The sequence below is a fragment of the Gorilla gorilla genome, chromosome 8 (assembly GCF_029281585.2).
Source record: "Gorilla gorilla gorilla isolate KB3781 chromosome 8, NHGRI_mGorGor1-v2.1_pri, whole genome shotgun sequence".
Lineage (NCBI taxonomy): Eukaryota > Metazoa > Chordata > Mammalia > Primates > Hominidae > Gorilla > Gorilla gorilla.
This window is the reverse complement of record NC_073232.2, coordinates 105,920,918-105,935,357: the sequence shown is the minus strand read 5'-3', so window position 1 is coordinate 105,935,357 and position 14,440 is coordinate 105,920,918. Positions and strand designations below refer to the sequence as shown.

Genomic DNA, 14,440 nt, shown 5'->3' with positions numbered 1-14,440 from the left:
TGTCCCCACACAAATCTCACCTTGAATTGTAGTTCCCATAATTCCCAATTCATGGGAAGGACCCAGTGGGAGGTAATTGGATCATGGGGACAAATCTTTCCCGTGCTGTTCTAGTGATATTAAGTAAGTCTCACAAGATCTGATGGTTTTATAAAGGGGAGTTCCCCTGCACACGCTCTCTCTTGCCTGCCACCACATAAGACATCCCTTTGCTCTTCCTTCATCTTCCACCATGATTGTGAGGCCTCCCCAGCCATGTGGAACTGTGAGTTCATTAAACCTCTTTCCTTTATAAATTACCCAGTCTCGGGTATGTCTTTATTAGCAGCAGCATGAGAACAGGCTAATACACTCCTCTATTTAAAAACTCAAACATTTCTTGGATAATTTTATATAAATTGTTTACAGTGTTTCAATGTTAAAGAATTCTTTCAAGAAAGCATTTTCCTTCCAAAGCTCCTTCTATTTGCTTTATTCTAGGGCCTAATCAAATTGCCTACTGTCTCACTAATATTTGTAAGTTTTCAGAATTCTGAGGTTGCCTAAGATCTTTAGGTGGACATTTACATGGGACCTAGGCAGTACCCGACAGTGTGACGGAAAAGAAAACTTAACTGGACTCACCTGACTTTGTACCTCCCAGGGCTTGGTGATAGCAGACAAGTCACATGCCGTCATCATCATTGCCCTTAGGAAGAAAACAAAAAATTTTAAAATAGAAATAAGTACAAAATAAGTTATTTTTACAAAAAACAAGAGAGAAATACAGTTTTAACTACCTACATGATAATCTCTTTTTTGGTTGGATCAACAGTTACATATTTGATGGCTTCTTCTTCTGTTTGCATTTGTTCACAGGCATCAACAATTTTTTGAAACATGGTCCTCTTCCTAGAAAAGATACAGCTGTGAGCAACAATTTTAGCATATGAAAACAGAGAGAAAAAATATCTTAAATACATGCTTTTCAGATTTCACGTTCCCACTTTGCATTGTGATGTCCACATAGCAAAGTCTACAGGGCCAGAAAATACGAGAGCAGAGAATGGTGGTATAACTTTGGCTCAGAAAGGGTTTAAGGCAGAAAAAGCACAAACCATACAGAGAGAGAGAGAGAGGAAACAAAACAAAACAAAACAAAACAGGTAACTTGGAATACATTACAACGAAAAAGTTACATATAAGGCCGGGTGCAGTGGCTCACATCTATAATCCCAGCACTTTGGGAGGCTAAGGTGGGAGGATTGCTTGAAGCCGGGAGTTTTAAACCAGCCTGGGCAACAAAGCAAGACCCTGTCTCTTTAAAAATGAAAGTAAATACAAAATTACATATGAGAAAAGAGACCATAACCTAAAAATAAAGCCCCAAACTATGATAAGATATCACAACACATATAGCCAACAAAAAGTTGGAACCCAAAACACATGGATGTCCAGCTGGTCTCACTGCTAATCAAGAAACTACAAATTTGAACAATAAGATATTATCTCACACTCATCATATTAGCAAAATAAAATTTCAATTTGCTGAGTTCAAGAGTATTTCAGATATGGTATTTTTCTTTTTCTTTCTTTCTTTCTTTTCTCTTTTTTTTCTTTTATTTATTTTTTTTTGAGACAGAATCTTGCTCTACCACTCAGGCTGGAGTGAAATAGCTTGATCCTAGCTCACTGGAGCCTTGAACTCCTAGGCTTAAGGGATCCTCCCACTTCAGCCTACCGAGTAGGTGGGACTACAGGCATGCTCCAGCATGCCTGGCTAATTTTTTAATTTTTTTGTAGAGACAGAGTCTTGCTATGTTGCCCAGGCTGGTCTCAAACTCCTGGCCTCAAGTGATCCTCCTGCCTTGGCCTCCCAAAGTGCTGAGATTACAGGCATGAGCCACCTCACTCAGCTGGAACTCTTGTACACTGTGGGTGGGAGTGCTAACTGGCACAACTTCTCAGGAGTGCAGTTTTGTAATGTAGCATGAAATTGAAGACATGCAAATCCCACAGCATTGTCACTTTTACATTTCTTAGAGAAACTCTCATATATATACAGGGACATACAAGGTAGCATTGTAGGCAATGATGAAAAATTAGAAACAATTGAAATGTCTATGAATAGAAGACTGGGTAAATTAATTATGAATATTCAACAGTTGAATATTCAGTTAAAATGGATGCATTGGAGCTCCATTTATTATCAATGATAAATCTTTGAAACACAATGTTGCATGAATAAAGCAAGTTGCAGAAAGGTATGTACAGACAGTATGATACCACTTATGGACAATTTGAAAACACACAACAGGTTGGGCGAGGTGGCTCATGCCTCTAATCCCAGCATTTTGGGAGGCCAAGGTGGGTGGATCACGAGGTCAGGAGATAGAGAGACCATCCTGGCCAACATGGTGAAACCCCGTCTCTACTAAAATACAAAAAAAAAAAAAAAAAATTAGCCAGGCGTGGTGACGTGTGCCTGTAGTCCTAGCTACTCTGGAGGCTGAGGCAGAAGAATCACTTGAACCCAGGAGGCAGAGATTACAGTGAGCCGAGATTGCGCCACTGCACTCCAGCCTGGTGACAGAGTGAGACTCCGTCGCAAAAAAACCAAGAAACCAAACAAAAAAAACAACACACAACAATACCATATAAAAACATGGATGGAAATGATGAATACACATCAACGTCAGATGGTGATATCTTTGTGGAAGAAGGGAAGGGATTTTTCATAGTGGAGTAGGGGTGGAATACCTCAATTGCATCACTAGTTTTTTTCTCCTTATAAAGCAAAATCTGAGGCAAATATGGCAAAATTTCGCATTTGTTAAATCTGGGCTATGGATATTTGGATATCCATTTTATTATTCTTAGTATTTGTCTTCACGTTGAACTATTTAATAATTAAATATTCAGGCCCAGTGCAACGGCTCACACCTGTAATCCCAGCACTTTGGGAGGGCGAGGTGGGCAGATCACTTGAGGTCGGGAGTTCAAGACCAGCCTGGCCAACATGGTGAAACCCATCTCTACTAAAAATATAAAAATTAGCCAGATGTGGTGGTGGGAGCCTGAAGTCCCAGCTACTCAGGAGGCTGAGGCAGGAGAATCGCTTGAACCTCAGAGGCCGAGATTGCAGTGACCCAAGGTTGTGCCACTGCACTCCAGCCCAGGTGACAGAGTGAGACCTGTATAATAATATATATAATAATAATAAATAATAAATAAATATTTAATGAAGAAGGATCAGAAAGGCATAATTTGACAATGCCCAAGCCACTGAATATTTCAATCCTACAACTAGTTCATCTTGTTCTAACCCATTTTCATCAAGCAACTTTATAGTTCACTTATGAGAAAATGTGGAGATACTGAGAGTATCTGGTCTCCTTGGCAATATTACTGTTGTAAATAGGCTGGCTCTCTGTTATGTACGACTCAGTTTTGTAAGTTTGGTTAATTTGTGTCAATGCCACCAAAATTGTTCAGCTCCCAGAGTTTGACAGAATTAAATTTCTGATGCTGAAACATTAAAATGCCAGATTCTGGACCATAGAGAATTCACCTGGACAAAAAGCCACCTTGAGAGGTCTCTTGGCTTCACTCTTTTGGCAAGGCACAAACTTGGCTGCACATTCTGCAATTCAAACTTCTTCGGAGAGCAACCTACTTAATATTAGGAGCTTATGTTTTTAAAATATGTTCCCAGAGGTCTAGTAAATTTACTGGCAGGCATCTGTCTTGAAGATACTCTACTTGGTAATCCAAAAGGAGAGCAAATTGTGTGTGTGTGTGTGTATGTGTGTGTGTGTGTCTGTGTGTGTGTATGTGTGTGAATAAATGCCTTTTAACATTAACGCAACAGATAATTTATGGAAGGTAAAACCACACAGAGTATAGGGCATTCCACTGTGCAGAGTTATGTACTTACTTGAAATATAAAGCCAGGTCAGTTGCTATTATTGCGACCTCGAACAAATGAATAACTGTTTCAAACTGCCGCTTATTTAGGTTCTGGAAGATGTTTAAACTCTGTAAGATGAAAATTCACAATAAAATGCTATCAATAATTTGCCTCTGATTGAACAAATGAAACTATGCTTAACAAGAAGAAAATCTAAAAGTCTTTCAACACTTTTTTGTTTGGTTGTTTTTTTGTTTTCCTTCCTTTTTTTTTTTTTTGGCTTGCTTTTAGTTTTTATCTCATGGACTAAGTAAACCCCTCTACTATACTTTAAGTAAGATAATTTAATTAAACTATAAAAATAGATACTGTTAGCCAATATTCATGTAATCAGTGTTTAACTTTTTGGAGTAAATAAATGTTTTCTTCTAGGACCATTAAAATAAATAACAATAGATTAAAAATGTGCTTGTATTAATTGAGAAGCTTCAATAAAGAATTTCTGGGAGAAGTCCAACTGTCAGACATGTTACTTTATCTATCAGGTAATTTTAGAGTGATCATAGAAACCACCGGTCTTTCAGAAATTGCAAATTACACTCATATTCGTGTATATGTAGGAAAAAATAATGAAATCCTTCCACATTGTCCTTAAAATGTTTTCATGCAATTCTATTTTACCAAGACTTAACTAGACCTTTCTTCAAAGAGTTTCTCATTACATCTCTTCACATAAGGATCAGCTTCATTTCTTAGCATTCTAGAAAATGAGAATATAGGCCGAGCATGGTGGCTCATGCTTGTAATCCCAGCACTTTGGGAGGCGGAGGTGGGTAGATAGCTTGAGCTCAGGAGTTCAAGACCAGCCCGGGCAACATGGTGAGACTCCCGTCTCTACTAAAAATATGGAAATACAAAAATAGCTGGGTGTGGTGGTATGTGCCTGGGGTCCCACCTACTCAGGAGGCCAAGGTGGTAGGATTGCTTAACCCTGGGGACTGGAGGTTGCACTGAACTGAGACTGTGCCATTGCACTCCAGCTTGGGTGACAGAGCGAGACCCTGTTTCAAAAAAAAAAAAGAAAGAAAGAAAGAAAGAAAGGAAATGAGAATATAAGCTGGGGGTGGTTTCTTAAAGCCCAGTTATTCCAAATAGACCATTTTAGTCATACAGGCCAAATGACAGATATATAGTGATTTTGCCAAATGAATTTGACAGTTACAAAATACAGAAAAACTCCACTGGAAAGAAAGAGGAGATAGTCTATCAAACTATATAAAGAGAGAAGTAGCATAATGCCAAAAACAATACTGGCCTGAACACCAAATAATAACAGTAAACACTCACTTAGTTCTTACTACCTACCAGGCTCTAAGTGCTTTGTGAATATTCTTAATCTCTTCACAACAGACCCCAGCACAGAGAGGTGAAGTAACTTGCCCGAGGTTAAACAGCTAGAATGTGGCCGAACTGGTGTCTAAGCCAGTGCAGCATGGTTCCAGAGTCTGTGCTCCTAATCTCTGCACCACACTACATTACCTCTCAAGAGGGAACCCAGGTTAATTTCCTGGCTTCCCCACTTTGGCAGTCGTATAATCCTAGAGACTTCACTTAACATCTGTGAGTATTTGTTTTCTCATATGGGCATAATAACAGCTGCCCTGCCTAACTGCCTAGCACTTAGTCTATGCTCAATTAATATCTGTGGAATGCTGAATCAAATGAAATAACAACTGGGAATGCATTTTAAAACTGTAAATCACTGTTAAAATTTATCGTTGTATCATTATTATTATTACGTAAAGTTATGAGGCTAGCTCCAGGTAGAAATAGAATTGCAAACCTAAGACCAAATATGGCTCAGTCATTTCAGAAGATTGAAATATTAGAAAGCAATAATTGGACAAGAACTCAAGTTTTAGACACTACACTATGCCTTATATAAATCTTCACTTAAGTCATCTTTTTATAACATTTTCTAGGACAAGAAAAGTGGTGTTTTGCAAAGCATATATAAGTAATAGAAGGGAAAATTGTTATTTGTTTTGTCAACATAATGAGTTCATCATAGCAACTACAGTTAAACTTTTAAAATAGCTAGAATGAAGCAATGGGTATTAACCAGTCTAAATTACAAAAACAAAAGAGAGATTATCTGGATCAAAATCAATGTTTTTTTTTGTTTTTGTTTTTGTTTTTGTTTGAGATGGAGTCTCACTCTGTCGCCCAGGCTGGAGTGCAGTGGCACAATCTCAGCTCACTTCAGCCTCTGCCTCCTGGGTTCAAGCGATTCTCCTGCCTCAGCCTCCCAAATAGCTGGGATTACAGGCACCCACCACCATGCCCAGCTAATTTTTGTATTTTTTAGTAGAGATGGGTTTTCACCATGTTGGCCAGGCTGGTCTCAAACTCCTGACCTCAAGGGATCCGCCCATCTTGGCCTCCCAAAGTGCTGGGATTACAGGCATGAGCCACCATGCCCGGCCCCCAAATCAATTTCTTACTTGGGACATTTCACAGAAGCCTATTGTACATATCAGTGCAGAATCTCTGAACCAAATCTGGATACAGGTTATTTTCAACCTGGTCTGGATTACCAGGGAGGGGAAAAGTAAATGGAGTCATTTTGATCCCACTTAACCTGCCCCTGATTTTGGAACAATGGTGGCCTTCCTTTTGGACTTGGGGTGATCCAGTGGCATACTGACATCAGGGAATCACTGCCTTTATTTGTTCACTGATGAACATTGCTATGTTCCCAAAGCGATGTTTATTATGTGACTCAGATACATACTTGGCAAATTAATAATATTTGAAGCCAACCTTGATTGCTATACTAGGAAAAAAAGCAGGGGGAGGGGAGGAATGTGTGAAAATGCCTTAAACTTTTAGACAAGTTAATATTTATAGCACATTAAGTCATTTACAGAAGCAAATCAGACTGCTGAATTCAGAGAAACAATTCCTTGGGACAGAGACTTCCTCGTCTCTACCAAGTGTCAGATTGTGCAGAGTATATAATCTACAACAAATCAAATAAATCAAATTTATTATGCACCAATTGTTTTAGTGCATATTGCTTAGTGTAAACCTGGACACTTGTTGCGATTTAATAAACGTGAAAGAAAACGCTATATATAAATACATAGAAACATATGTGACAAATACTGTTTACTCTTATACCTTTTTCCAATCCAAAATAATAAAACAGCTGTATTAAAGTTGATAGATTATCAAAAACTATCTTACTTTTCAAAATGAGTCAATACTGGATTTTTAGAAATTGATATAATGAAGAAAAAGGGTTTATAGTCACCATTTCAGTACTGCTTCTTTTGTATATAGCACTACATATCTGCATTTCATGCATACCTTTTTCTTCTCACTCATTTTTATTTTTATCTAAAAACATGTACAAGCCTCCTAATTGAAAAACTCTTTCTTAATTCTACATTATTTAAGATTTTCTCTGTTCTCCCTTTCACACCTGAGGTTCTTGAAAGAAGAGCTTCTAATTGACTTATTAAGTTGTGGATATAGATTCATATAAAAGATCCCATTCCAGTTTTTGTATTAGTTGCTAGAAAGCACTTGGCCAAATTTGTGGCCTGTGTCTGATAAACGTTTTGGCCAAATTTGTGGCCCATCTCTGATATATATTTTGGGTATGTACGGCCTTCACTATGCTCACCTCGTTTTTCTTATTTTTCCATTAGTCCTCATTTTCTTTTTCTTTAGTGTTGTATGTATTCTTCGAAGCTCCATCAAATCCTCTTTGGAACAAAGTGGGACATACACACACACACACACACACACACGCACACACACACTTGCACACAAGTTGGGTTTTTTGTTTGTTTAGTAAGTAAACACAGACTCAGTGATTCTTTAATTAGAGCAAGAGGTCTCAAGATGTGCCCAGCACACAGGAGAAGCAAGGAATTCCTTTCAAGACCTACTTTGACAACACAAAACAACAGCAAAAGAGGAGTTGATGGAGAAGTTATGCTGATGTACATTTGTACTGACTTCTGATATTCAATCTCCTAGACCAAAGACATTGCCATAGGTAACAAGAAGTGAAGGAGGGAAGGCAGACAGCAATGGCCAGATCCCAAATAGAAGGCCTGGAGCTTCATGGGCTTTGCTCACTGTGAGCTTTACCAACTTCCGGAAAACAAAATCAAAGAGGTGTTGATATGGCTCTGTGTCCCCACCCAAATCTCATCTCGAATTGTAATCCCCAGGTGTTGAGGGAGGAACCTGGAAGGAGGTGATTCAATCATGGGGGCAGTTCTCCCACGCTGTTCTCATGATAGTGAGGGAGTTCTCACAAGAGCTGATGGTTTTAAGTGTGCCACTTCCTCACTCTTTCTCACACACTCTTGCCTGCCACCATGTAAGACATGCCTTGCTTCCCCTTCTCCTTCAGCCATGATGGTAAGTTTCCTGAGGCCTCCCCAGCAGTGCAGAACTGTGAGTCAATTAAACCTCTTTTCTTTATAAATTACCCAGGCTCAGGTAGTAGCTTTATAGCAGTGTGAAAACAGACTAATACAGGTGTGCTCCTTAGAATTGGTGAGAGAATGTTTGAGACAACAAATTGGAAGCTGAGGATTTCCCCAGCTCATTCCTGCCCTTCTTCCACGGTACTCGGCAGATAGTTGGCTCCACTCAGGGATGAGTAATTTTCAGAGGGGAACAAGTGCAAAACCTATGCATATAATGACCACAAGAACATAAAATAATCCATAGAGCGAGTGGAATTCCAACCAAAATACCAACAAGTTTGTGTATGTGTGTTTGTAAATTGACAAATCAATTATAAAATTTATATGAAAATGTAGAGTCAATAAGTACCGGACTCAATTAAAAGTTGAATTAAAATAAACAATAGTGGAAATTACAGAGCAAAATGTAATTTTATAAATATTGATAATGGTAAAAAAATATATAATATAAAACAGACATGTGGGAAAAAGTATACCAATTCCTTCATATTTCATAGAAGGGAGTTAGTAGATACTGTAAAGTTAACACATATAGCTTAAAAATGTCAAACATCTAAATGCTCAGCTACAACTTTTCATAATTTTTCATAGTCATTTGTTATTCATTTTAGAGGGCTCTTTAAGCGCTAACATTTCTTGTGATAAAGACACCATCATGTGAAGTTCTGCAATTCTTTCCATTTCAAAAACATTTCTTCTGTTAAATTCAAATAAAGCCAAATGCAATACCTTTTTTTTAAGATAAAGGGATTCTACTTAGCAATGAAAAAAAAAATGAATTGACTGGGCACAGTGACTCACACCTGTAATCCCAGTGCTTTGGAAGGCCAAGGAGAGAGGATTGCTTCAGCTCAGGAGTTCAAGACCAGCCTAAGCAACATAGCAAGAATGCATTTCTACAAAAAATACAAAAAATTAGCCAGGTATAGAGACTCATGCCTGTAGTCCTAGCTATTTGGGAGGCAGAGGTAGGAGGTTTGCTTGAGCCCAGGAGGTTGAGGCTGCAGACAGCTATAACTGTGCCACAGCACTCCAGTCTTGGCAACAGAGCAAGACCCCATCTCCAAAAAAAGGAATGAATCATGGACACACACAACATGAGTAATCTAAAAATTATTATTCTGCATGAAAGAAACCAATGCAAAAGAGTGTGATTGATTGCATGATTATTCTATTATTGCGCTAATTGTGTGATTGCACTTATATAAAATCTAGAAAATGTAAACTAATCCATAGCAACTGAAAACATTTCAAAGGTTGCCGCCTAGGGCTGGGAGTGGACAGTGGGATTTGCTGTGAAGGGGCATGATACGAGCAATTACTTGGATGATAGACGTGTTCTGCATCTTGATGGTGGTGCTGGTTTCCCAGGTATATAAAATAGTCAAAACTCATGGAACTGGGCACTCTAGAGATGCAGTTTAGGCTAGGCATGGTGGCTCACACCTGTAATCCCAGCACTTTGGGAAGCCAAGGTGGGGGGATCACCTGAGGTTGGGGGTTCGAGACCAGCCTGGCCAACATGGTGAAACCCTGCCTCTACTAAAAATACAAAAATTAACCGGGAGTGGTGGTGCATGCCTGTAATCCTAGCTACTTGGGAGGCTGAGGTGCGAGAATCTCTTGAACCCAGGAGACGGAGGTTGCAGTGAGTTGAGATCACGCCACTGTACTCCAGCCTGGGCAACAGGATGAGACTCCATCTCAAAAATAAAATAAAATAAGAGATGCAGTTTATTGTACATATACTTCAATGAAGTTGATTAAAAACCAACTCTGGCTTAAAAAAATAGCTTGGGTAGTGGGAACACATGGAGTCCTTTCTCTCCATGCTTCCTGTGTATATCCACAGGGTGACTGCAATGAGGTTCATTAGACGTTAATGAAATATCGATTTCTGGATGGTAGGATTTGAAGCAATTTAAGAAATATTTGTCTTTGATGTTTTTCCTATTGTTTGAATTTTTATAGTGGGCTTATGTAACTTTTGCAACTATTAATGAATATTGAATACATGTATAAATATGTAATATTCCATTTGTTTTTGAGCATTGTGTTGAAGACATTATGTGGAGACAGGTGCACTAGACGAGAAAGGAGACCTACTTTCCAGCCCCTGGCAACGGGCCCTGACTTGCTCAGCTGCTTTCATTTGCTCAAGGAAAGAATCTTTTTTATTTTCCCTGACTATTAAAATGGCGATAGAAATATGAATTCTGCATAGCACACCCCAAACAGGTAGAAATGGCTTTAATTCATTCAGATCGTGGCTCTCGAGCTAGCTGAGGCCAGGGAAAGTACAGGCCGTTCTAGTCTTCAGCATGGTGCCTATGACGCCCGCAAGAGAATATTGCCAACATGTTCTTGCCTTGCTAGTGCCAGTACACAAGGTATTTGATTTCTCCTTCACATTTCTATGTGTAAAATGGGGCAGGCTGATGCAGTTGATATGAAAAAGCATAAATAAAATTATCATACACTTTGGAAAGAGATGTTCTGAATAATAACAAGATTTTGTTATTTATGCTGAGCAATATGTTTTGTCATTTCTACAGTAAATTCTAGTATTAAAATTTATACTTGTGCAAATTTGGCTAACAAGATTTCCATCCATTCATTTGGGTTAAAGCATTGATTTCTGTCTGGTTTAGAGTACAGGCAGTTCTATTCCTCAAAGCAGTGAATCCATCTCTGCTAGGATAGAAGGACATTGCCGTTCAAAGCCTTATAATATGCAAAACAAAATGTCTGAGTAATGCCCACAGATGCTGAAATTACTGGATAAATCCCAAGGATTTCCCTTATTTAAAAAAATTAAAATTTTTAATGTGTGTATTTTCTTTAGAGAATGAAAAAAATACAAGAACTACATTGTCTCCCCAAAATGTAAAAAGAATATCTGATAGGTAACAATCTTTTTGTGTGTGTGTCCAATTTGACTGCTCATAAACAGGCTCTGTGTGACTGCATTGCCTAGCGACTCTATTGACAAGGCTTTAAAAGTCTGCAATTAGCAGGTTGAATGGTATTACAGAGAGGTCCTTGAAAAGATGGTATAGATTACTGAGATGCAATATTCCTTTTTAGAAAGAATAATAAGTCTTTATATAGCCATCAAAGCCAGTTCAGACTGCAAAGTAAATAACATTAAAAAAAATTCAGATGGAAAACTGTAACTCTAAACTGCCAAATCCCAGAAGGAAAAACATTTAAGAAACTAGGAGCCTTCCAGTGTTAAGCATGTAGATATTTGGCAGCTGTTTTAAAACAGTATTTTGTTTTAGTAGGTAACTGTATGATTATGCGATACGTGACATTTGATGCTACCTCACTGTGGTGTCACATAAACAGTGGGATTTACAGAAAATTCTTACTCAGAAACCAAAGATTGTCTCAACCAGCAAAATAAAGACTTATAACAAATTAGGTAATAACAATTTACTCTTACATTCCTGAGTTATTTTCGGTTCCGCTCCTTCTTTTAATTCTCATAGAACAGGTGTTACCTATGCTGTGAATTCTGCTGCAGGGAGAGATTCTGTCTGCATATCAGAATTAAAAGGGTTCTGGTTCAAAATACAGATTCCCAGGCCCAAACTCCAGAGAGTCTGGTCAGTAAGTGGAGAATGGGGCCCGGGATCTGTGCCTTAACAGCCTGTCTGCCCCCGCCCTGTTAAATTAGTGAGTCCGAAAGAGTTGGTCCAGGTACCCATGTCTGAGAACCACCATCTGGACTTATATGAGGTTAGCGCCTTGCCAAGAGCATTGCGGAATTAGAAATGCCACAGCAGGTCTGGGATGGCAATGGTGTTGGGTGCTGTGTCAATCACACATTGTTAAAACAACGCAAGCAGTTTTCTTCTTTTTCCATTTTTCTGCCCAGTTGCTCTGCCTTATGAGATTTTCCTGCTTGGCTTATGAGGACCATCTTGGATTTTCATTACCTACAAGAATTTAGTATTCTCTCTAAACTTGGATATCTTTCTGTATATTCTCCCTGAGCTTTTAATAAAAGATTATTATTAAAACTGAGAAAAGCCCACTCTCCAGAGGGCTCATGTATCCTAATGAGCATGTGATTCTGAACAAGTTCACTGCCTGCGACAAAACAGTGCTCCCCTCAGTCTAATGACTCACCTTAATCATTTTTGGTTTGGAACGTTCTTAAGAAAGTATAATTAGACAACATCCACAACTTTCCACATGCCCATATATCCCTTCAATAAAATTGATCAAGGGAAGAAGAATGACTACCCTCTCTGGAAGATTAGTAGTACGTAATATGTGCAATTCACAATGAATTCAAGGGGCTGAGCCGCTCCTGCAGAAAGCCATCTCTGATCCCACCCTCTTTGCCCCTTTCCGCTGCCACAGTCTTCACACAAATGTGGTTTCTCCCTGTGGAACTCTCGGAGCATGGCTCAGTGCCTCTCTGATGGTGGCTAAGTCATGCCTATCTCCATGATATAGTTTGGACCTGTGTCTCCACCCAAACCCCATGTTCAGTTGTAATCCCCAATGTTGGAAGTGGGTCCTGGTGGGAGGTGATTGGATTTTGCGAGCAGTGTTTCTTATGAATGTTTAGCCCCATCCTCCTTGGTCATGATACTGAGTGAATTCTCATGAGATCTGGTTGTTTAAAAGTGTGTGGTACCTCCCCCGCATCTCTCTTCCTTCTGCTCTGGCCATAAGAAGTGCTCGCTCCCCCTTCAGCTTCCACCATGATTGTAGGCTCCTTGAGGCCTGCCCAGAGGTTGATGCTGCCATGCTTCCTGTACAGCTTGCAGAACCGGGAGTGAATTAAACCTCTTTTCTTTATAATTACCCAGTCTCAGGTATTTCTTTATAGCAATGCAAGAATGTGTGAATACACTCCACTATGAAAGCTTGACTTTCTTAAAGGCATAGACCATGCTCTAAAGCATATGCCCCATGAATGAATAAGAAAATCAGTGACCATGTAGCCTCCTTTCGTCTTTACATTTACATATGCTTGGGGTGCACGGAGCCCTTTTGCATCCACCATAAGCTTTTTTCTTCTTTCCCTACAGACCCACAGAGATTCCGTGACTTTCCATGGCTCTCTTCACCTGTCTCAGCTACTTCCTTCAATATAGCAATTTCTATCAATTGACTTCAACAAGGGTATACACTATCAACTGCTGTAACTCAAGGCCACCCTTTTTCCAAGCATTTTCTGTGGGTTAGTGCTTTGATCCAGAATTTGTGTTTAGCTGTCCTAAAGAGAGGTTTACGTACCTCATCCTGCAACAGAGTCTTACTGTACTCCAGGTGGTGCCTCTCCAAAATAGAAGAACCATGAAGTCTTGCTAATGGAGACGTGGATCTAGAAGGAAAACAACATGCCATGATTCTAGCTGTTTAAAAATTACACATAGGTTCATACAATTCAGGATTTTTCTTAATGTCTCTCTTCTCCCTCCTCACTCAATTATCTGTGAAGTGGTCAAAAATAACATATTGGAAAAGATTTTCTAGATTTAGAAGATGAGAATATGCTCTTTTGGAAAAAAAAACCTTAATTTGTTGAATGCATAAATGATTGAATTGTTTAAACTAAGGAGTTCAGCTCCTTGTATCTAAATTCTTTAAGTTCCCCGGGGATTATGGCGGTGGACTTTGACTTATAAAACGTATAGCAAACATGTGGAGGCCCATAGGTTATCTGCATAGAACCAAGATGAAAAGCACTATAAGGTAACATTTCTCTCCTCTCCCAAGACAGTGAGATAAATGTATCTCCCTGTTCCTTCCCATTTATTAACGATTAGATCACAGCTTTATATAAGTAGGGGCCCCAGTCTTTTGTACCCTGTTTTTCTTCAATGCCTTCAGGGTAAAAGAGGCTGATGTCAAAGGTCTAGAGATTATGTGAAGACTCTCATGAAAATATAGAATAAATAATTTTAAAGAAAGAAGAAATAAAAAACATGGCTGGTAGCCTTAGTAGAGAAGCTTTATTTATTTCATGGAGAACAAAACTTTAGGCTGGGAGAGGTCATTGCCAGGTTACTGGCAG

The 14,440-nt window shown here is 39.0% G+C and overlaps 1 protein-coding gene across 1 annotated transcript in view; it reads right to left on the bottom strand.

The window, feature by feature from the left end:
* PDE6C (phosphodiesterase 6C) overlaps positions 1 to 14,440 on the bottom strand; it is a 55,338-nt gene that overhangs the window by 8,417 nt on the left and 32,481 nt on the right. Inside the window, exons 15-18 of the mRNA XM_019035646.4 lie at positions 13,660 to 13,747; positions 3,917 to 4,017; positions 784 to 891; positions 625 to 688 (exon numbers count right to left, since the gene is read on the bottom strand). Coding sequence (XP_018891191.3) covers positions 625 to 688; positions 784 to 891; positions 3,917 to 4,017; positions 13,660 to 13,747 — 361 coding nt within the window. The remainder of the gene's footprint in view (positions 1 to 624; positions 689 to 783; positions 892 to 3,916; positions 4,018 to 13,659; positions 13,748 to 14,440) is intronic.